At 43.8% G+C, this 24754-nt stretch overlaps 1 protein-coding gene across 1 annotated transcript in view; it reads right to left on the minus strand.

The window, feature by feature from the left end:
- The window catches only part of LOC126355458 (uncharacterized), a 107204-nt gene that overhangs the window by 45866 nt on the left and 36584 nt on the right, over nucleotides 1-24754 (minus strand). The window contains exons 2-3 of the mRNA XM_050005774.1: nucleotides 20765-20982; nucleotides 8073-8124 (exon numbers count right to left, since the gene is read on the minus strand). Coding sequence (XP_049861731.1) covers nucleotides 8073-8124; nucleotides 20765-20982 — 270 coding nt within the window. The remainder of the gene's footprint in view (nucleotides 1-8072; nucleotides 8125-20764; nucleotides 20983-24754) is intronic.

Raw genomic sequence — 24754 nt, forward strand, 5'->3', positions numbered from 1 at the left:
CATTGATATCCTTTCACCTCGTATTTTAATTCCACTCCTGAACCTTTCTTTTATCTCCATCATTGCTTCCTCGATATACAGATTGAAGAGTAGGGGCGAAAGGCTACAGCCTTGTCTTACTCCTTTCTTAATACGAACACTTCGGTTTTGATCGTCCACTCTTATTATTCCCTCTTGGTTGTTGCACATATTGTATATGACCCCTCTCTCCCTACAGCTTACCCCTACTTTTTTCAGAATCTTGACCAGCTTGCACCATTTTATATTGTCGAACGCTTTTTCCAGGTCGACAAATCCTATGAACGTGTCTTGATTTTTCTTTAGCCTTGCTTCCATTATTAGCCGTAACGTCAGAATTGCCTCTCTCGTGCCTTTACTTTTCCTAAAGCCAAACTGATCGTCACCTAGCGCATTCTCAATTTTCTTTTCCATTCTTCTGTATATTATTCTTGTAAGCAGCTTCGATGCATGAGCTGTCAAGCTGATTGTGCGATAATTCTCGCACTTGTCAGCTCTTGCCGTCTTCGGAATTGTGTGGATGATGCTTTTCCGAAAGTCAGATGGTATGTAGCCAGACTCATATATTCTACACACCAACGTGAATAGTCGTTTTGTTGCCACTTCCCCTAATGATTTTAGAAATTCTGATGGAATGTTATCTATCCCTTCTGCCTTAATTGACCGTAAGTCCTCCAAAGCTCTTTTAAATTCCGATTCTAATACTGGATCCCCTATCTCTTCTAAATCGACTCTTGTTTCTTCTTCTATCACGTCAGACAAATCTTCACCCTCATAGAGGCTTTCAATGTACTCTTTCCTCCTATCTTTTCTCTCCTCTGCATTTATCAGTGGAATTCCCGTTGCTTTTAATGTCACCAAAGGTTGTTTTGACTTTCCTGTATGCTGAGTCTGTCCTTCCGACAATCGTATCTTTTTCGATGTCTTCACATTTTTCCTGCAGCCATTTCGTCTTAGCTTCCCTGCACTTCCTATTTATTTCATTCCTCAGCGACTTGTATTTCTGTATTCCTGATTTTCCCGGAACATGTTTGTACTTCCTCCTTTGATCAATCAACTGAAGTATTTCTTCTGTTACCCATGGTTTCTTCGCAGCTACCTTCTTTGTACCTATGTTTTCCTTCCCAACTTCTGTGATGGTCCTTTTTAGAGACGTCCATTCCTCTTCAACTGTGTTGCCTTCTGCTCTATACCTTATTGCTGTATCTATAGCGTTAGAGAACTTCAGACGTATCTCGTCATTCCTTAGAACTTCCGTATCCCACTTCTTAGCGTATTGATTCTTCCTGACTAATGTCTTGAACTTCATCACTACTATATTGTGATCTGAGTCTATGTCTGCTCCTGCGTACGCCTTACAATCCAGTATGTGATTTCGGAATCTCTGTCTGACCATGATGTAATCTAATTGAAATCTTCCCGTATCTCCCGGCCTTTTCCAAGTATACCTCCTCCTCTTGTGATTCTTCACAGAGTGTTAATATTCACTCTAAAATTTAATTTTCAACCACGCAGAAGACAAATATCATGTGAAATCAGGTGAATCATTTTAGAACACCATGTATTTCATCTAGAATTGATTCTTATCCATGGCGCAGTGCAAGTTCTTCATAGAAGTGAACACGTCACTTTTATGCAGACAGCCTACCGGTTTCTTCTTTCATTCTCGCAGACTGTATTTTGAGCTTGATACTGCGGCGTGATTCACTTCCGTGCTCATGAATGCGCGAATTCCTCGTATGTGACATTTTAGTTTGTTTGAACAACAGCGCGTTCCTTCGCAGCGCCGGTGTCAGATTTCAAGACACAACGTGTGCAGCACGTGTTCTGATGCGTCATCTTGGAAACAAAATTCCGACCTTGACTTCGCTGTGCTCCATGCTCTAGCCGCTTTGAGGTGTATTCACTTGCCCCCACGTTTTCTTTTTTCACGCGTCGGCCCAAATAACGTTTGTCTGTAACCTTTAGCAACTGCCACATGGTTTTGAATAACTATCTGGAATATACAGTGATCTCCTTCCAAAGTGACCTGATACCATTTTCAAATTAAGACGCATTTAGCAGTTCATTTTGTAATTTCTTTATTTTATGTAACGACGGTGTCAAGAAACAAAGTACAACTAAAGAAAGTATGTAAAAGTAAAGGAGAGAGAAGACAGGGGACGGAAAACTCTTTATCTAATAGTAAATGTTTTAGAATAGTTGTTCTTACAGTTTCGTAAACATTTCGAAGTACCACAGCGATGGAGAGAAAAAAAACTTCATTGGATGTAAATTTCAACGGGATCTGACTATGACATCATAATAAATTACCTAGGGGGATAACAACCACTCGATAAAATGTCTCAGCAATCACGACTTGATCGGTTGATACTGAATAATATATTTTACCCATAAGCTGTTGTTGCGTCTGTTTTTAAAGCGGAAACTGACGAGAAGAATATCGAACATAGCTGTACGGAAGATAATTGCGGAATATATTGAATGGAAAAACTATGGCGACGAGTGCCAAAATGTTTTGAACGCTGCCCACGGCAAGACTCAGTATCATCTGGCATCGGCGTAGGCGCGTGAAGAAACGTTCAATGACTTTGAAAGTAAAATTTTGTCAGCCGATGTGACTAAAAGCCCTAAGAGGTTTTGGTCTTACGTAAAATGAGTAAACGGCTCGAAATTATCTACTCAGTGACTCAGTGACCACACAGGCACCGTAATGGAAGGTAACAGAGAAAAGGCCAATACACCCAATTCGATCTTCCGAAACTGTTTCACAGCGGAAGATCGTAATATGGTTCCTCTATTCAATGATTGTACGAACGTCGAAATGAGGTATTGAGATAGCCGAACAGAAAAGCATCTACAATCGCTTAGTAGTTGAAAGGCCTCTATATCTACGTCGATATACATACTCCGGAAAACACCATATGGTGTGTGGCGGAGGATACCTGTACCACCACTATTCATTTACTTTCCTGTTCCATTCGCAAACAGAACGAGAAAAACACTGTCTATATGAGTCTGTATGAGCCCTAATTTCTCTCTTATCATAGTGATCCTTACGCGAAATTCATGCTGGCCGCAGTAGAATCGTTCTGCAGTCAGCATGAAATGTCGTTTCACTGAACTTTCTCAGGAGTTTTTTTCGAGAAGATCGTCGCCTTCCCTACAGGGTTTCCCATTTGTGTTTCCGACGCACCGTAATACTTGTACGTTGTTCGAACCTACTGGTAACAAATCTAGTAGCCAGTCTCTGAACTGATTAGTTGTCATTCTGTAATCCGACCTGGTACGGATCCCAAACACTCGAACAGTACTCAAGACTAGGTCGCAATGGCGTCTTATATGCATTCTCTTTTATAGATGAATCACATATTCCTGAAATTATCCAAATAAACCAAAATCGACCAATCGCCTCCCCTATCACAATCCTTCCACATCATATCGCTTTACAATATTACTCCCAATTAAGGACGAGGTGAATACTTGTAAGGTTCTAAAGCAATTGCTCTCTTCTAGCAGCAGTTAATCGCACTTTGCTGGAGCAACCAAGGGTACCTAGCGACTGTGTGGTGTCGACCGAAGAACGAGGTCCCATCTCAAAGTTCGTATCTTACGATGGAGACACAAGTAAGGACATTCACTGTCTGAGACAGTAACGAATCACAGATGGCGGCTTAGACACGGCTTCAAGATGTTACGAACGTCGTTCAGCCCCACTCTGCAATCATCGTCTACGACGACGGCATCGTCTTGGCAGAGATCCGTCTCCGACCTAACAGAACTATTTCTCAGAACAGTGTATCGAAGTTATAATCCATGGAGCACTGAGATGAAAGCATCATTCTCCATTGTATCAAGTCATAAAACTTAGTGCTCAGCGACAGTAACAATTGTCTCCGAGTTAAGTATTTTAGATTGTTCAAATATTAATGAAGTGATCTAATATTTTGTGTATGTTGTAGTATCCGCTCGACGTCATCCACAAATAAATCAAGACTTGCTGCGACACTTTACCGACTGGAAACAAGTGCAGGCCATTCCCGTTTTCAAGAAGGATCGTAGGACAGCTGCACATAATTACAAGTCGTTGTACTGTTCACAGTAACTCACTCTCTGCCGCACTTATCTCTTCATAACAAATCCTACCTCTGTTACACCATTTGCTGCTGTTGTTGATGTTACTCTGTACTCGTCTGACCAGAAATACTTGTCTCCTTTCTATTTCACTTCACTTACCCCACCTATAGAATGAGCCTTAGCATTTCCTTTGTCACGTTATTTAGCTTCCCTACCACGAAAGAACATCTGTGGTAAAATATCTCTGAATAACTATCCAGAGAAACCTTAAGTGGAATGATGATGATGTTTGGTTTGTGGGGCGCTCAACTGCGTGGTCATAAGCGTCCGTACAAAGTCCCAATTTCTTCACTGTCCAATTGTTTTCACAGTCTAATCTAGCCACTGTCACGAATGATGATGATCAAATGAGGCGGTCAACACATAGAGTCAGCCCCCGGGCAGAGAAATTCCCCAACTCGGCCGTGAATCGAAGTCGGGACCCCGTGATGCAGAAGTAGCAACGGTAGCCACTAGACCCCTTAAGTGGCATGATCGCATAAAACAAATAGTAGGAAAAGCAGATGCGTGACTGAGATTCATAGGGAGATTTTTAAGGAAATAAAGCTCATCCTTGAAACAAATGACTTACAAGATGCTTGTTCCATCGATTCTCGAGAATGTTTCATCAATCTGCAACCCTTATTTGTCGCGGGATTGTTTAGTCAGCGAGAGATCGTTTGCAAGACATGCTAAACAAACTCTAGTGGGAGACGCTACAAGAGAGGCATTCTGCATCATGGAGAGGTTTACTATTGAAATTTCGAGAGAGCTCTTTCCGGAAACAGTCGGATAACATATTAGTTCCTCCCACATACATCTCGCGAAATGACCAAGACAAGAAAATTCGATAAATTAAAGCTAATACATAGGCTTACCACCAATCACTCTTTCGACGGACCTTTAGCGAATGGAGGAGTGAAGGCAGGATCAGACAGTGACACCAGAAGTACCCTCCACCACACACCGTCACGTGGCTTGTGGGACATATATGTAGATTTCCAGGTAGTTAACATCTGTCACCTTAACCTTTGTAAGGTCATGTCGTTGTAATTATTTTCGTTGACTAGCCAGAAACTGATAGAAATATCTTAATTGCCCTCCGCCACTATTTTTACTGCATGCTAAAGGTCATCTTCAGTGGAGGCCATGATTGCCTAATCGTCTGCAGTCTGAAGAACGTTTTTTTTTATTATTTATTTATTTATCTATTGTTTCGTGGGACCAAATTAAGGAGAAGTCTCCATGGTCATGGAACGAGTCAATACATGAAATTATAACACGATAGTACAAGGAGATAAAATGAAATATAAAAAACACATTCAGATGACAAGTCGTAAGTTTAAATAAAGGAATTCAACAATGTAACACTGTAATATGATTAATTTCTTAGCTCTTCTAAAAGCTCCTCCACAGAATAGAAGGAGTGAGCCATGAGGAAACTCTTCGGTTTAGACTTCAAAGAGTTTCGGCTACTGCTAAGATTTTTGAGTTCTTGTGGTAGCTTATTGAAAATGGATGCAGCGGAATACTGCACTCCTTTCTGCTCAAGAGTCAAGGAAGTGTATTCCACATGCAGATTTGATTTCTGCCTAGTATTAACTGAGTGAAAGCTGCTAACTCTTGGGAATAGGCTAATATTGCTGTAAGTAGGCAGTTTAGGTTTTTTTTATTGGTAACGCCGCCGCCACGTAGCGCTCTGTATGAAAATCACTGGCTTTGCCGTGTGCGTCTGTGGCTGGTTTGCATTGTTGTCTGCCATTGTAGTGTTGGGCAGCGGCAGCTGGATGCTAACAGCGCGTAGCGTTGCTCAGTTAGAGGTGAGCCGCCAGCAGTGGTGGACGTGGGGAGAGAGATGGCGGAGTTTTGAAATTTGTAAGAATTGGTGTCATGAACTGATATATATATTATGACTATAAAGGTAAATACATTGATTGTTCTCTATTAAAATCTTTCATTTGCTAACTGTGCCTATCAGTAGTTAGTGACTTCCGTAGTTTGAATCTTTTAGTTAGCTGGCAGTAGTGGCGCTCGCTGTATTGCAGTAGTTGGAGTAACGAAGATTTTTGTGAGGTAAGTGATTTGTGAAACATATAGGTTAATGTTAGTCAGGGCCATTCTCTTGTAGGGATTATTGAAAGTCAGATTGCGTTGCGCTAAAAACTATTGTGTGTCAGTTTAAGCACAGTCATGTATAATTTTTCTAAGGGGACGTTTCATATTGCTAACAACAAACGACATTAAAGAAAATATATAGTGTGAGGGCAATATCAGAATTTCCAGACTATTGAATAGGAGTCGACAAGAGGTTCTCGAACTTAAACCACATATAGCTTGAACAGCCCATTTTTGACCCAAAAATACCCTTTTTGAATCAGAAGAATTACCACAAAAAATAATACCATACGACATAAGCGTATGAAAATATGCGAAGTAGACTACTTTTCGTGTTGAACTGTCACTTATTTCAGATGCTGTTCTAATGGTAAATAAAGCAGCATTTAGTTTCTGAACAAGATCCTGGACATCGGCTTTCCACAACAGCTTACTATCTATCCGAACGCCTAGGAACTTGAACTGTTCCGTCTCGCTTATAATATGCCCATATGATCAAAATATCGGTTATTGTTGAATTGTGAGTTAAAAACTGTAAAAACTGAGTCTTACTGTGATTTAGCATCAAATTATTTTTCACAAGCCACGAACCTATTTCATGAACTACATTATTTGATACTGTTTCAAGATTACACACAAGATCCTTCACTAGCAAGCTGGTGTCATCAGCAAACAGAAATGTTTTTGAATCACCTGTAATACTATAAGCATATCATTTATATAAATTAGAAACAGCAGTGGCCCCAGCACCAACCCTTGGGGAACGCCCCACTTAACAGTGCCCCATTGGGACTGAACATCACTACCACTCTCAATATTGCGGAGAATTAGCTTCTGCTTTCTGTTCTTAAAGTAAGAGGCGAACCAATTGTAAGCTACTGCCCTGACTCCATAATGGTCCAACTTCTGCAGTAATATTTTGTAGTCAACACAGTCAAAAGGATTCGTTAAATCAAAGAAAACACCTAGCGCTCGCAACCTTTTATTTAATCCGCCCAAAACATCACAGAGGAAAGAGAATATAGCATTTTCTGTTGTTAAACCAATTCTAAAACTAAACTGTACATTTGACAGCAAATTATGTGAATTTAAATGCTGCAGTAACCTTACATATACAAACTTCTTGAGAACTTTAGCAAAAATTGTCAACATTATCCCTGTCTCCCTTTTTATAAAGTGGCTTCACTACCGAGTACTTTCATCGGTCGGGAAACCGACCACACCTAAAGGAAAAGTTACAGATATGGCTAAGTGCTGGGCTAACATACATAGAACAATACTTCAGTAGTCTGCTAGATACCCCGTCATATCCATGAGAGTTCTTGGTCTTTAGTGATCTAATTATTAATCTCCCTCTAGTCAGTATCATGGAGGAACATTTCAGGTAAGTCTCGGGACACTTTTTTCTAAGAGCGCTATATGATTCCCTGTTGGGACTATTTAGTTCACCTGCTATAATCAGAAAGTGATTATTAAATACTGCACATATATGCGACTTATCAGTAACACGGACATTCCCACTACGCACTGACTCTATATCCTCGACCTGTCTCTGCAGACCAGCCACTTCCTTTACGACGTCCACTGTGTCAGTATCCTGCTTCTCATTTAATACAAACAAAGGAGTAGCTCTCAAGGGACCAGGCTCCGCGGCTGGAGGCGCGCACAGTGGAGGCGTCAGCGGGTGTGGGGGCGGAGGCTAAGCGGCGGAGCGGCTGGCTCCCCGCGAGAAGCGAGGGCTGCGCCGGGCGCAGTGCAGGGTGGGCGCAGCCACAGCACGGCCAGGCAGCTGGCTAGCCCGTGCGATACCCATCAGCAATTACCACACACCTGGCGGGGGCGGCGGCGGAGGCGGCCGCAACCCTTTCAGCGCGGCTGCCGGCCGCAGGGGTTTTACAACACTTTACGCTATTCATCTTCACGAGCTGATCGCTCCTCGGCAAAACGCTTTGCGTTGTCATATCTCACCGCAGGCAAAAAGCAACGCTGCTACTCCCCACCCAGTAGGGAGAAGAGATAGAGCCGAAAAAGTTTTTGGTTTCGCACTAGGATTAACGACAGTTCCCCATTCCATGCTTCCTTCTGTTAGTTTTTTATTGTGCTTCAATTCTCGAGCAAGAACGTAGTTCTAGATTTAGAGAAACAGCAGTAAATCCCCATCTCCCACTTTTAAAGCATCGAAATCAAATGTTGTTGAAACTTCCTGGTAGGTTAAAACTGTGTGCCGGACAGAGACTCGAACTCGGGACCTTTGCCTTTCGCGGGCAAGTGCTCTACCAACTGAGCTACCCAAGCACGACTCACGCCCCGTCCTCACAGCATTACGTCTGCCAGTACCTCGTCTCCTACCTTCCAAACTTTACAGAAGCTCTCCTGCGAATCTTGCACAACTGACACCCCTCAAAGAAAGGATATTGCGGAGACATGGCTTAGCCACAGCCTGGGGTATGTTTCTAGAATGAAATTTTCACTCTACAGCGGAATCGTTCTTGGGTAGATCAGTCGGTAAAGCACTTGCCCGCGAAAGGCAAAGGTCCCGAGTTCGAGTCTCGGTCCGGCACACAGTTTTAATCTGCCATGGAGTTTCATATCAGCGCACACTCCGCTGCAGAGTGGAAATTTCATTCTGGTCACATGTTGTTGTTGTTGTGGTCTTTAGTCCGAAGACTAGTTTGATGCAGCTCTCCTTGCTACTCTACCTGAGCAAGTCTCTTCATTTCCGAATAACCACTGCAACTTATAGGCTGACAATTATTGAAGTATATGAAACAAAATCGCCATAACTTCTGAACGGCTTGCATCAGAACGTCCAAAAATGGTTCAAATGGCTATGAGCACTATGGGACTTAACTTCTGAGGTCATCGGTCCTTTAGAACAGAAATACTTAAACCTAACTAACCTAAGGACATCACACACATCCATGCCCGAGGCAGGATTCGGACCTGCGACCGTAGCGGTCGCGCGGTTCCAGACTGTACCGCTTAGAACCGCTCGGCCATCCCGCCGGCTAGGACGTCCAAATTGCACGGTTGTCCGATGGCATTATGGCAATTAGTATGCGCATGGCACGTGCCTTGTTGTTGTCCGCCATGTGCATGTGAAAATGGACTGGTCGATAAGCAAAATTCGCGCGTTTTGGGGACTAAGGTCCGCATTTCGTGATCGAGAAGTCTCTTCACTCTCAAAGCGTGACTGTGTGGTGTGGAATGTCCGGTCACAGAATAATCGATGCGATATTCCTTGATGGAACGGGGACTATCGAACGGTACGCCAAGGTTTTGGAAGATGATTTCATCCCCATTATCCAAAAGTGATCTTGATATCGACACGATGTGGTTCATGCAAGATAGAGATCGACCCCATCGAAGGAGGAGAAGTTTGGAGACCACATTCTAATTCTGGGATAACCAGAGGCCACCAACATGGCCCTGTATTGCCCGCTGTATTCTCCAGATCTGAACACATTCGACTACTTTTTGTAGGGCCATATTAAAGGCGAAGTGTACAGAAACAACAGCAAAACAATTTCTGAGCTGAAAAAAGTCATTTAGGACTCATCGCCAGCATCGATGTTCCGACACTTCTTCGGGTCAAGCAGAATTTCGCTATTTTTCTGCCCCACATCATCGTCAATGACGACAGGCATATAGGACACGTTATAGCCTCAATCACAATATCTGTAGTGATGTTTACATGTTGACGAAAGAATGTGGACGCCGTAGTTTGTAACTAATTTACGTTTCTTTTCATATGGTTCCTTAATTTTCACCCCGTACGTCCTTCTGAATCTGCTTAGGTACCCATCTCTTCGCCTCCCTCTACAATTTTTAACCCCGTACACTTCCCTTAAATAATAAATTAATGATCCCTCGATGTCTTACAATGTGTTCTAAAAATGGTTCAGATAGCTCTGAGCACTATGGGACTTAACATCTGAGGCCATCAGTCTCCTAGAACTTAGAACTACTTCACCGTAACTAACCTAAGGACATCAAACACATCCATGCCCGAGGCAGGATTCGAACCTACGACCGTAGCGGTTCCAGACTGAAGCGCCTATAACCGCTCGGCCACAATGGCCGGGCAATGTGTTCTATAGTCTAGTCAGGTTGTGCCAGAAATTTCTTTTCTTCCCAGTTCTGTTCAGTATCTCATTAGTTAGGTGATCTACCCATCTAATCGTCAGTATTCTCCTGTGGGAACACATTTCTCTTCTTTGCTAAACTATTTATCGTCCACGTTTCACTTAATAAATTGTAAATCTATAGCATATTTTAAGAATACAACAATATAATACAGGAAAGAGTAAATACAAATGTCTCTTCACCAACAGCACCCAGGAAAGAAGACATGGTAGTTAACAGCGTCACCGTGTCGGGCTACCCAAGTGCCTAAACTCTAAGAAAAGAAAAAAAAAGACGCACTAGCAACAAAGTGCCCGAATACGATGAAGATTGGTAGATGTGATGCATATAAATAGACAGGAAATGATAACAATTTCAGAAGAAAGTATGATTTATTCAAGAGAAAGAGCTTCACAAATTGAGCAAGTCAATAACGCGTTGGTACACCCCTGGCCCTTATGGATGTACGTATTCAGCTTGGCATTAATTAATAAAATTGGTAGATGTCATTCTGAGGGCAAGATAGGTTTTGGAAAGCACGAAAACATGCAATAGAAACTCCAGCAAAGTTCGGCGACCCTTATCTTGCAGAAATAGTAGCCTAGAATGGATTACCAGGAAGGGAAACCAAACGGGACGAAGAATATCGTTAATGTACCGCTGTGTTGTGAGGGTGCCTCGGGTGACAACCAATGTGACCCTGCTATGAAATGAAACGGTACTCCAGACCATTACTCCAGACTGTCAGGCCATATGGAGGGCGACAGTCATGTTGGTATCTCGTAACTATCCGGAGCGTCTCCAGGCACGTCTTCAATGGTCAGCTGGTCTCATTCTGAAGCGGGACTCATCACTGCATACAATTCTCCTTCAGTCGATGAGATTCCAGGCCGAATGTGCCTGACATCACTGCAAACGGGCTTGTTGGTGTACAGAGGTCAACGGTTGTCGGAGCAAGAGGCGCCATGGGCTCAGTCCCCTATCTGCGAGCCCTCTGTTAATGGTCCTTGTGGTAACTGAAGCGCCAGATGCACATCAGATGGATGATAATGCATGTAGGCGTGGACATGGTTCCCACAGATAGAGGCATACTTGTGTTTATCCCCTGTGCTTCCAGATTGACGAGATCATCACGAAGGGAAAGCCCTCTGGCCTGGCCTGAGCCCTTCCAACGATTGATGCCGGGTGTTTGCTTTCAGATGTTTCACGCCGTACACAGCAACGGCCATCTGTTCTGTGGAACATGAAACGCAATTTGTCTCATCAGGCCACCTAACGCCGCTCTGTGGAAGTATAGTTGCGGCACTAGCGTGTAGATCCCAGCCTTCTTCGCCGATGAGCAGCAGTAAGAGTGGGCGCCCACAGTGGAGGTCCATACGCGGAAACTTTCGCTCAACAATCGTTGAGGAGACACTTTCGGTAGCACCTTGTTTCACCTGCACGATCAGTTGCTCAACAGTCATTTCGCTGGTGCACGTTCCCACAACCGTCGTTCACCCCTATCATCTATGGCCCTTGGTGCACAACAATTGCTGCAGGGAAGGTATTGGTTAGCGTCGTTTTGCTATGCACGGTGTATCTTATCCACGGTGGTACGTGAGCGGCTTATGAAGTTAGCCGTTTCGGAAATGCTTCCACCCTTTGTCCGAAAGCCTATGATCAGTCTTTTCGGACGTCAAATAAATCGCTCAGTTTCCGCTTTACGATGACTTCCCTTTTTCCCGCGTCCTCCTGACACGCTTTATATAACCTCTACTGCTAGTGTTGCCATCTGCCGTCTGTAAGAAGCTATTAACGTCGAACACAGGCCGTGGTGACGTTAGTGTGAGAGAACAGTGTACTACGTTGATTCATTGAGGGTTGCGCTTAAGGCTCACTATGGACTTTTGTAGAGCGAGCAACTACGGATTTTTCAGTATGTTTACTTGCGATCTCCTCCAAACACTTGCTTCCTGGTTCGAATCCCACACCGCCATGTAAATTTATTCAAAACAGCGCGTACTCCACTGTAGCGTGATAGTCTCGTTGAAGAAACAGCCTCTTGGCTGAAACTAAGTCACTTCTCCATGATGTTCTTTGATCCGGCAGTGTTGGTCCCGCAAGCTGTGCGGTTGTGCTTCTGTGACGTCTGGAAATCATGGTAAAGATATTGCATTAAATTATGAGGAGGAGTCTTGACTCACGTCTGCATAGTTCTATTGGTAAGAGTACTACAAATGGAAAGCGCTGTCCCAGGATCGAGTCCTCACGAGTTTCACAATAATGCTATTTGTCCACAAATGATCTGCACATGAAGAGTAAGAGAGGATCGAAAAATTCACAAATTCTGCTCCAGTATCCTGAAATAAATGAAAATCCCTTTTACAACTACTATAATAGTGGCAAAAGAGGGTGGCCGCGCTTTGTAAGGCGCCTTGTCACGGTCCGCGCGGTTGTCGCCGTCGGAGGTTGGAGTCCTCCTTCGGCCATGGGTGTGTGAGTCGTTCTCAGCGTAAGTTTAAGTTAGATTAAGTGGTGTGTAAGCTTAGGGACCGATGACCTCAGCAATTTCGTACCAAAAGACCTTACCACAAATTTCGATCCCAGCCGCTATGGCCGAGCGGTTCTAGGCGCTTCAGTCCGAAACAACACGGCTGCGATGGTCGCAGATTCGAATCCTGCTTCTGGCATGGATGTGTGTGATATCCTTAGATTAGTTAGGTTTAAGTAGTTCTAAGTCTAGGGGACTGATGACCTCGTATGTTAAGTCACATAGTGTTAAGAGCCATTTGAACCACTTGAACAAATTTCCAGTTTTCCAGTGGTGGAAGAAGTGTGTACATGCAGACGGTAATTCTCTTTATAGACTGCTTGGCCAGTGAATACCACTTGCCAGACGTCGTAAACCACATGGAATCAGAGGTAGTTTTGATAATGCAGCTAGACCAGTTAACCTTATTATTTAAGGTCACTGAACATGAGTAAGTCCGTACAAAGTTACGTACCGCAGCTTTGTCTCCTTCCGTAATATAGTGGAACTGTCACTCGGAGATACACAAATTACTAACACTCGATATGTTCCCATCTGCCGATTCTACAGTAACTGGATCTCATTAATTCGGGACATTTGTGCTGTGGTCGGTTGAATTTCTTGTTGGAACCAAACGTTTCGTCCCCATTTGCAGAAACTATGTGACAGTAGTGAGCCAGGTTGTGCATAGGACCTACAAAAATAGCTAGAATCCTCTTCGAAGGTGTCCTTAGCAAAAGGAGACGAAACGTTGGACTTAATAAGAAATTTATCCAACTACGGTATAATCAGAATATATTAAAAGTAATTTATCCAGCCACGGTATAATCAGAATATTTTAATAAGTGTGACATTTCCGGCCGTTGAAGTTCATGTTTTCTCCACCGGCATCTGTCATCTGATTTATCTTACAGTGCATGTAAGATGCTCATATTAGAGTGTTGGAATTCACGAATGCAGAGACAGAAGCACGTTGGAGCAGCATCCTGTTGGTATGTGAAATCCATGCTGTCAGTCTCTAGCTGTGGATTTATTCAGTTTTTAGGGTGTCTAGATACACTTGCCCTTTGTCCTGTAGTGGTTAGTCGAAAGATAGATAGAGACACAGAGAGAGAGAGAGAGAGAGGGAGGGAGAGAGAGAGAGAGAGAGAGGGCGGTATCGGTGGTGGGAGCAGGAATGGGGGCAGGGAGAGGGATGAGCAGATTGAATTAATACGTGAAAATGTGGGATACGTGAAACATATAAAGATTCTTGAATGCTGTTCGCGCGTTGGTCTTCCGTGCCCTGGTTAAAGCGGACTAGAGACTGACGGACAACCAAAAATCTGTAATACTACGCACATGCCACTATACTTCTTACGATCTACTTTGCAGAAACTGACGTTTTATTTAATGAATTATACTTAAAACACACGACACTTCGTATCGCTTGCGTTCAGTTAACTATCGGGAAACAGTCGTCAGATTAATTCTGTTTCCGTTTTTCGTTTATTTTGTAAAGTTACTGATAGGCTTGGAAATTGGATTACCAATGACAGTGAATCCTCGTAAGCCCTGAGTTGAAAACGTTTTCCTTTCGTAAGCAAAATTTTGACCCAAGAACTGAGTTCAGCAACACAGTCTGACCCGAAGACTTTATAGAAAGTTACCTAGAGGGTGAGCACATACACTGAAGACCGGAAGAAACTGGTATAGCCAAGCATATTCAAATACAGAGATATGTAAACAGTCAGAATACGGCTCTGCGGTCGGCAATGTCTGTATAAGACAAGTGGCTGGAGCAGTTGTTCGATCGAGTACTACTGCTACAATGGCGGGTTGTAACGATTTAAGTGAGTCTGAACGTGATGTTACAGCCGGGGCACAGGCGATGGGACAGAGTATATTCGAGGTAGCGATGAAGTGGGGATTTTATGGTATGACCATTTTACTAACGTAAACGTCAGAAATCCGGAAAAATATCAAATCTCCGACATCGCTGCGGCCGGAAAAAGATCCTGCAAGAACGGGACCAACGACGACTGAAGAGAATCGTTGAAAGTGACAGACGTGCATATTGCTGCAGATTTCAGCGCTGGGCCATCAACAAGCGTCAGAGAACGAACCATTTAACGAAACATCAACGATAGGGGCTTTGGGAGTCAAAGGCCCAATCGTGATTGCACGACACGAAGCTTTACAATTCGCCTGGTCCGTCAACACCGACTCTGGACTTTTGATGAATGGAAACATGTTGTCTGGTCTGACGAATCTCGTTTCAAATTGCATCGAGCGGATGGAAGTGTTCGGGTATGGAGACAAACTCATGAATCCATGGACCTTGAATGTAAGCAGAAGAATGTTCAAAGTGATAGAGGCTCTTTAATGGAGTGGGACGTGTGCAGTTGGAGTGATATGGGAGCCTTCATAAGTCTAGATACGACTCTGATAGGTGACAAGTACGTAAGCATCCTGTCTGATCTCCTGCATCCATTCAGGTTTATTGCCCATTCCAACGGACTTGGGCAATTCCAGCAGGACAATGAGACACCTCAAACCTCCAGAATTACTACAGAGTGGCTCCAGGACACTCTTCTGAGTTTAAACACTTCCTCTGGCCACCAAACTCCCCAGACATGAACATTATTCAGTATATCTGGGATGCCTTGAAACTTACTGTTCAGAAGAGGTCTTCACCCCCTCGTACACTTATCGATTTACGGACAGCCCTGCAGGTAGTTGCGTCCAGCACTACTTCAGACATTAGTTGATTCTATGCCAGTTGTATTGCGGCACTTCTGCGTGCTCACGGGGCCCTATACGATATTAGGCAGGTGTACCGGTTTCTTTGACTCTTCAGTGTATTCTATGAGGGCAAAGTCGGCGAAAACTGAGTTCATGTAGGCATAAGAAGCAGTACCAGATACCTCAGAAGCATAACAGTGTTTATGTAAGGTGACTTCTAGCCATTTGCATTGTAATGGGAATGTCATCGACGTTTGTTACGACACACAAAATATGAGAAATCAAAGAAGCAAATTTTTGTAGTACAAGCACTCTGTCTCCCCTGCCTGTATCACATCCTGGTCCTACCTTTTAGAAATGTCCATAACAACTGACACCATACGTATATGTCCCTTAATAGCTAATTTTCAGTGCAGATGCACTCTCCGTTCGACCTCTTCCAGGAATCAGGTGCAGCTGCGGGCAACGATGATAATTTTCAAGAGGCACTACGTGTAGAGTGTGTGACATATAGAAATTTGAAGTAGGTAGGAAACTTGCTCAGATAGCCGATGTGCTTAACGCGATCACTCGTGATAACCGGGAAGTCCCTGTGTTATGCTCTGACTGGCACAAAGCTTCATACGTCTCTACTAGATAGCAAATCTATAACAAATAAAGATGATTCAAGATATTTTCAATTAGGTCATTAATTTCGAAGTATTTCGTACAGACGTAGGTTGGTTATTTCCTTCAACTGCCGCTAGTGCTATGTTTATAATTAACTTGTTGTTATGTCCTCTGATCAAAATGGTTGTGAACATTATCAAGAACAACTATTGACAGAGTAAGCAAGTAACGCACAAACCATTTCTGTCGACGGACGTCGTACGTGATTTCCCTTGGCGAACATAGTAGCCATGAAAGTTCCACTGACTAACATTTAACAGAATTGCTTCTGACATTGTTCAGTTTCACGAAATACATAACAAAAAACAGTAGTAAGGAGCAAGATATTAATTCTGCAACTGCAAGAAATGAAAACATCTGACAGTGCAGCGTCAGGTGTGATAATAGTAGAGGTGATGTATTGGCAGCTGTGCGCGGTTACAGAGGCCGCAGGTCTCGTGGGATGACGTGCCATCCTTGTAAGCACGTCCTACTACTTCCTTCGTGGCTATTAATCCTAAAGCAATTTTGTACAGACTACAGATTTGTATTTTCCTGGAATTTTCATTATTTCACTATTTTTATGAACACTGAAAGTACTGTTTTACTTACATAGCGCCATTGCACTCCTAGAACCGTCTTCGACCCTAGGAATATCTTTTTCATTAAACGTGTGTTTTTGTGCCCCAAGACTCGAAGGATCTTAGCATCCCTCAAGTATTTCTCCCCATATGATTATAGTTTCGACTCCTGATAGTGTCACTCACACATGTTCTATTTAGTGTCTGCCATTTAAACTTGAGTAAATTAGGTTTGTCCAAGTGCCGGAGGAGAGACTGGTGGACGTGAAGAGAGCTGGTGGAGGGAGCGGCTTCCGTCCTACTGATGTCACTAACTGCACATAAGTGAATGCAGGTTATATGCGGGAGAACATACACAGAGCTACCACGACCATAATTTGAAAGCATTAGATATTCCAATATCAACTGTGGGCCTTTAACGCTGTAAGAGAGTGAAAGTGACATGCGGAAAACCTCGAATTTGCATGAAACGTGCTAAATTCTTGAAAAAGAAAACGGTTAGCATTTCACCTTAACAGCACAAATTAGGTTGGGCAAGAAGAATTTACACTGTATGTGGAAACGAAAGATTGCGAAGTGGATTTCTCATTCAGATAGCACTTTTGAGTGGTGGTTGCTGGTAAGATTGTGTTATCTACATCTACATCTACATCTACATACATACTACGCAAGCGGCCGTACGGTGCGTGACGGAGGGTGCCCTGTCCAAGTACTACTCATTTCCTTTCCTGTTCCGCTCGCGAGGAAAGCAAGGGAAAAACAATTGTCTAGATGCCACAGTACGAGACACAATTTCTCGTATCATATCTTCGTAGTTATTACGCGAAATGTACTTTGTCGGCTATATTCGTTCTGTGTCAGCTTCGGCTGCCGCTTCTATAAATTTTCTCAATGCTGTTTCTCGAAAAGAATGTCGGCTTCCTCCCAGAGATTTCCACGTGAGTTCCTTAAGCATCTCCATAACACTTGCACATATCGGTAACAAATGTAGCACCTCGCCTGTGATTTTTATCGATGTCTTCCCTTAATCCAACCTGCTGCAGATCCCAAGCATTATGCAGTACTCCAGAATTTGTAGCACTAGTGTCCTATATTCAGTCTCCTTTATAGATGAACCACACTTTCCTAAACTTCTCCCAGTAAACTGAACTCGACCATTCACCTTCGCTACTACAATTCTCATATGCTCGTTCCATTTCATATCGCTTTGCAACGTTACGCCTAACATTTAGTAGGCTTGACTCTGTCAAGCAGCTCATTACTAAGCCGTATTCGAACATTAACGGTTTGTTTTCCCTACCAGTGTGCATTAGCTTAGTTCATCAACATTTGGAGCTAGCTGCCACTCATCCCATGTAAGTCATCTTGTATCCTCTTGCAGTCATACAACGACGACATGTTCCGTACACCTCAACATCATCAGCAAACAGCCGTAGACTGCTACTGAGCCTGTCCTCCAGATCGTTTATGAATATCTAAATTAACGTGTACAGTGAAGTTTTAGTTCAAATAAAGCGTAAGGCAGCCATAATAATATCCACCAAAATTTTTCAGCTAGCCAAGATTTCTATGGGTCTCCAGAGCAGAGCAAACCATTGTCTGTAAGGAACCTGATGATGCTGCATAGACCATACAGATTTTAATTTTATCGGCAATAACATTTCTCCGATTAATAAAGTTTTATGCGTCTTAGGATAGATGGAAGTTGAGAATTAATAACCCTTAATGACAGTTTGAACAACAGAGACTGTTAGGGAAACAACTACGTAGTCTGCGGATATTTTTCTACCGATGGTCATATGACCGTGTGAGATCTGTGAAATGTAAGCAACATCATCACGCATGCTCAATGTTTCTCATCAGCAATGCTTGAGGCGAATTTTGAAGTTCATGAACACGTTTCAAATGATGGTTTTTTTCAGAAGTAGTCTTCATAGCCACCATAAAATCGTAGCCGAAAAAAGACTGCAGGTAGCAGGGAACGTTCTACGCATGAAATATCAGTACTGTTGTGGAAGCCAGCGGGTGCATACAGAAGTAACGGAAGATCTCGTACCACGTGGAAACAGATTTTGGGAGAGGAACTTCAGTGCATGGACATGAACTTGGAGGAAGCGGAAAACATGGCAGCTCCGCGAGTTCGCTGGAAGAAAGTTGTGCTCGGTATGGAGGAACTAACTCTAAGCCTAAAGTCAGTCTCTGGGACTATCTATTAATGAAGAAACTATAACGCACAGGGAGAAGACACTGCATTAGAACATACAATGACCTATACAAGCATTGTCAATGTGTATTTGATGCCACAGCAACGGAAAACGTAGGGAATTACGACGTTTCCGCCGTTTGGGAATCACAGAAATGTGTGCGAGCATGGGCCGTGGACACTGTGAGTCGGGACGTGAGGCGTGCTTGGTAGTCAAGGTCTGACATCGTCTCTCGTGACCACGTGCCGATAGACACGCTGGGCAGTCTGCTGCGAAACGTCAGTAAATCCAGCAACTTCACACACCTTATATGCCCATGGGCACGACCAAAAACGATTGCCCATTTTTCCCATTCCTTTCAAAAATGGTTCAAATGGCTCTGAGCACTATGGGACTCAACATCTGTGGTCATCAATCCCCTAGGACTTAGAACTACTTAAACCTGACTAACCTAAGGACATCACACACGTCCCGAGGCAGGATTCGAACCTGCGACCGTAGCAGTCACGCGGTTCCAGACTGAAGCGCCTAGAACCGCACGTCCACACCGGCCGGCTTTCCCATTCTGTCACGTCCTTTCATTTACCCATGTTTACTGAACAATGTCGGCTTGAAGCGTAAGTGTTTCGCAAATAGCTACTGCCTCATGCTCACGTAGAGGTAGTACGCGCGCCATCTATAAAGTCTTAACGATTCATCTGAGCGTGCACACTGGGGTGATTAATTTTTTTACCGTTGAGCTGATGTCACATACATCATTATTCTTATAAGTTATGCCAAAGCACTGGAAAGAAGAATTAATATAAGGAAGATAGTACTGCTACTTTGAAACATTTTATACCTCTTATTGAAGTTATACGATTGCGTGCTGTGTTCTTCCGGACGTGTCCGAAAGAAGACACGTCACGTATTCATATAACTGATTGGCTTCAATGGGTAACGAATCCACAACTTTCAGTGACATTCGACCTCCAGCGGGAATCTAAAATTAGCGAGGATGGAGAACAGGAACTGAGAACGTGGATCGATGTCGCTAGACAGGAATGTGAATCAGCAGGGGAGAGCACCGAAATAGTCCGTGCAATTCCAATGAGTACTGTGTGTGGGTGGCGCTGTGGTTAACGCAACTGCCTAGTAAGCAGGAGATCCGGGATTCGAGTCCCGGTCTGTTAAATAATTCCATTCGTCATTGCTGATTCCGCGTAAAGTCCCGACGCAACTACTGTCATTTGTTTCTTCTTTTTCGTTTCCTTTCCACTCCTTCCATCTTCAGATTCCATAGTTATTGTGGTGTGTTAAAATCAAGGGTGATAGCAAATTATCTTTAGAGTACGGGAGGGGGAGGGTGTGTGTAAGAGGGGAGAGGTTAGTATGAAAATGTGATGCCCTGCCTTCCGCGGAACCCAGGCGTAGGTCTGTGACTTTCTACATGTCAGCTACAGTGCGTACGTTATTAAAGTTTCACATACCACAAGTAATCGGCTATAAATGTCTACAGTACGGTAAAGAGACGTGTAGTTATTCACACAGAAGAGGTATAAATGCTCTACAGTAGTACTACATGTCCTACCCTCTCTTAACTGGTGCCGTTGATGAGTTTGGGAGTCACATTCGCATTGGCCATTGAGCTCCGGCTGGGACGAACACATGATTTATTTGTGGGACGACGCATGCGCCGAGGGAGGTCAGTTGTGGGCAGGGCTGGTTTTTATGCGGCGACTCACGTCGCGAGCGGCCGCCGCGCGCTCTTCCGGGCCGTTTTTTGTGCAGCGCGGCTCCCAGACGGAGACGGCGGCGGCGGCGGCGGCGGAGGTGGCGGCGGCGGGAACGGGTTCTGGACGCCGGCGCGCGCCGCACCCGTTTCAAAGGAGCCGCAGCCACTCTGCGCGTGGCTCGTCGCGCACCACTCGTTCCTTGTTTCCTGATTGACGGCGTTACCTGGCTGTTATCACGGCGGCCCGATGCCCTCAGCACCTAACCATTAGCCAAAACGTCAAGGCGGCTTGTGTAAGACGATAGCAAGGTTACAAACCACTGATTTCAAATGACCTTCACCAACTGACACCACAAAATTACACCGACGGAAGTGGAAAGTGTTAAGCCATGGCCGGCCGAGGTGGCCGAGCGGTTCTAGGCGCTACAGCCTAGAACCGCGCGACCGCTACGGTCGCAGGTTCGAAACCTGCCTCGGGCATGGATGTGTGTGATGTCCTTAGGTTACTTAGGTTTAAGTAGTGCTACGTTCTAGGGGACTGAAGACCTCAGATGATAAGTCCCATAGTGCTCAGAGCCATTTGAACCATTTTTTGTTAAGCCATGAACCTGTGACTGAACCTTACCAAACAGATACTCCAGTATTTCCATCCTTGTAACAGGCGCAAATTTAAGGAGAGGGGCATGGCGTGGGGTGAAGTGTCTTAGGAACCATGAAGCCCCTTCCCCACAAAAAAGATTAACATAAGCCTTTAAATTTGCATTGTTTTTAAGCTATGAAACGCGGTTCTTCACTTTCCGCGGATGATCGTCGTCGGCGAATGTGGGAGAGACCTGGGAAGTGATCCCATTCTCCCAATGTTTTGGAGAGGCACTGCAGTTCTTCACGTTCCCCATATGATCATCACTGGTGAATATGGATGACACCAGGAAGAGGTCCAGTGTTTTGCAGAGGCATTTTAGTCCTACACCTTTTCCAGATGGCCATCGGCAGCGAATATGAATGAGACTGGGGCAGAAGTCCCATTCTTCCAATTTTTTGGAGAGGTACTGCTATTCTTAACTTTTACAAAAGGATCATCGTCAGCAAAAATGGAGGAGATCTGGCCAGAGGTGCTGCTCTTCCAGTGTTTTGGAAAGGCACAGCGGATTACTTCCTGGTCTCATGGTATGGGGAGCAGTCGGTATGACTTCAGATCACAGCTAGTAGTGACTGAGGGAACTTTGAGGTTATACTGCGTCCTCATATTTTACCTCTCATGCGACACTATTGGGGTACCGTTTCCCAACAGGAAATTGCTCATCCACACATCGCACGCGTCTCTATTAACTGTCTGAGTGATGTTGAAGTGTTCCATTGGATAGCAGTATCCTCTGATCTGTCCCCGACAGAAGGTGTGTGAGTACAGTTCACGTATCATCGCTGTCCCAGTGTCAACATCCAGGACAGCAGCAATCACTTCCAACAGTTGTGGGCCACTTCGTTTGAGGAGAGCATACAACGACATTATGACTCGTTTGCCAACCACGCGTGACAGAGGGGATGCAACGTCATACTGGGCTCATACTGCCAAGTTCTTTGTAATTTTGATTCGAATTTGTAATAATTAATATATCACTTACCCTCTCAACTCCTTAGCTTTCATTCTGCTTCTTTCTCCATCTCTTTTTGTCTAAGCTATGTTTAACATAATATATTTTTCAGTTGCTTGTGTGACGGGCCTGCTCTCGTATTTGGCTTCAGCCAGACTGGTAATATTCCAGCCAGTTAAGGGCGAACATTCACAGGCTAACGATAAGTGCCGCCAACAATACACTTGAGGTGAGCGTGACTCCAGAGGTAGAATCGGCAAAGTTGAAGAAGGCAAGACAAAAGAGGAAAAACACGCTACCAAGGGAAGTGGCAGGAAAGATGTCTGCCAGAACGCTGGCACAAACTGCTGAAAAAGAACAGCTTCTTCCTCATTTACACACTCGTATAGACACAGTTTTGAATTGATGTTGTGTTGGTTCAAATCACTCTGAGCACTATGCGACTTAAATTCTGACGTCATCAGTCGCCTTGAACTTACAACTAATTAAACCTAACTAACCTAAGGACATCATACACATCCATGCCCGAGGAAGGATTCGAACCTGCGGCCGTAGCGGTCTCCAGGCTCCACACTGTAGCGCCTAGAATCGCTCGGCCACTCCGGCCTGCTGATGTTGTGTAAATTAGCAGATAAGTTCAGGAAAAGCAAACCTACGTTTATAGCACTTGTAGATGAAGAGAAAGCTTTTGACGGTATAGACTGGAATATTCTCTTCGAAGGTAAAAGAGGTAAAACACTGGGGGTGAAAGGCTATTTAACTTGTCGAGAAACCAGACGGTAGTAAGAAGGCCAGGGCATGAACGAAAGGCTATTGTTCAGAAGGAAGTCTGTACATTGAGCAGGCAGTGAAGTAAGCAAAGGAAAAATTCCAGCGGGAATCAATGTCCAGATAGCAGAAATAAAAACTCTGACGTTCGCCGATGGCGTTGTAATTCTGTAACAGACAGCGAAGGACAAGCAAGAGCAGCTAAACGAAATGGATAGTTATTCAAAGGCGGATAAGATGAACATCAACAAAAGGAAAACAAGAAAAATGGAGTGTATTCAAATTAAATCAGGTAGTGCTGGGGGAATTAGAGTAGAAGACGAGGCATCTAAGGTAGTAGTTAAGTTTTGCTATTTGGACAACAAAACAACTGATAATGGCAGAAGTAGAGAGCATATAAAATGGAGACTGGCAATGGCAAGGAAGCCGTTTCCGAAAAAAATTTCGTTAACAGCTATTGTAGATTTGTTAGGAAATCCTTTCTGGAAGTATTTGTATGGAGTGTAGCCATGTATCGAAGTGAAATATAGAAGACACACAGTTTACACCAGAAGAGAACAGAAGCTTTGAAATATGTTGCTACAACGGAAAGGTGAAAATTGGATGGCCGGATCACGTAGTTAATGAGGAGTTACTGAACAGAACTGGGGAGAAAAGAAATTTGTGGCACAACTTGACTAGAAGAAGGGATCATTTGGTGGGACACATTCTGAGACGTCAAGAGATCACCAGTTAAGTACTGAAGGGGAAACTGGCAGGTAAAAATCGTAGAGAGGGTCCAGACGATGAATACAGTCAGCAGATTCATAAGGATGTAGGCTGTTGTAGTTATTCGGGGATGAAGTGGTTTGCGCAGGATACAGTAAAGTAGCGTGAAGAGGTGCATAAAGCCAATCTTCGGGCTGAAGACCACGACAACAACAAATTATGATACTATCAAAGTTGTGAGAGTTTGTTGCTGTTATAGTTTTTAAATTAGCTATGAGACACAGATACTTCTCCAGTTTTCGGACGTATCGTTTCCAAACGCCAAAGTTTTTCTGAGTTAAAATTTTTTGACTTTATTCTAAAGGAGTGTACAATTCACCGAGGTAATCAAATTTGTTATATTAAGACGTGGTAAGTTATATTTCAAGATTTTGAGGGGAGAAGGGGAGATAGAGACAGTTGCAATTGTGAGCGCCTTCCATCCCGACAACTGACCTCTGATTCCGCATATGCCCTGTACTATAAGTTGATTAAAATTCTATCCTTAAGCGAACCTGCTTTCAGTGCAGAAAAAACAGTTCTACATATCTGAATGGTGTGAATACCTGATAGGTACTGTGTGCGTTTAACGTTACTGGACCTTTTTAGTTGGATATCGGACTATATTATACCCTGAGGACGTGCACTTGAAATTTATTACAGTGCTCCGAACTTTGTTGATAAGATTGAGTCATTAGCATGAGTGACATACACTAAGTGATCAAAAATATCTGGACTCCTGGCTGAAAATGACTCAAAAGTTCGTGGCGCCCTACATCGGTAATGCTGGAATTCAATAAGGTGTTGACCCACCCTTAGCCTTGATGACAGCTTCCACTCTCGCAGGCATACGTTCAACTAGGTGCTGGAAGCTTTCTCGAGGAATGGCAACC

This window comes from Schistocerca gregaria, chromosome 3 (assembly GCF_023897955.1).
Source record: "Schistocerca gregaria isolate iqSchGreg1 chromosome 3, iqSchGreg1.2, whole genome shotgun sequence".
NCBI classification, from domain to species: Eukaryota; Metazoa; Arthropoda; class Insecta; order Orthoptera; family Acrididae; genus Schistocerca; species Schistocerca gregaria.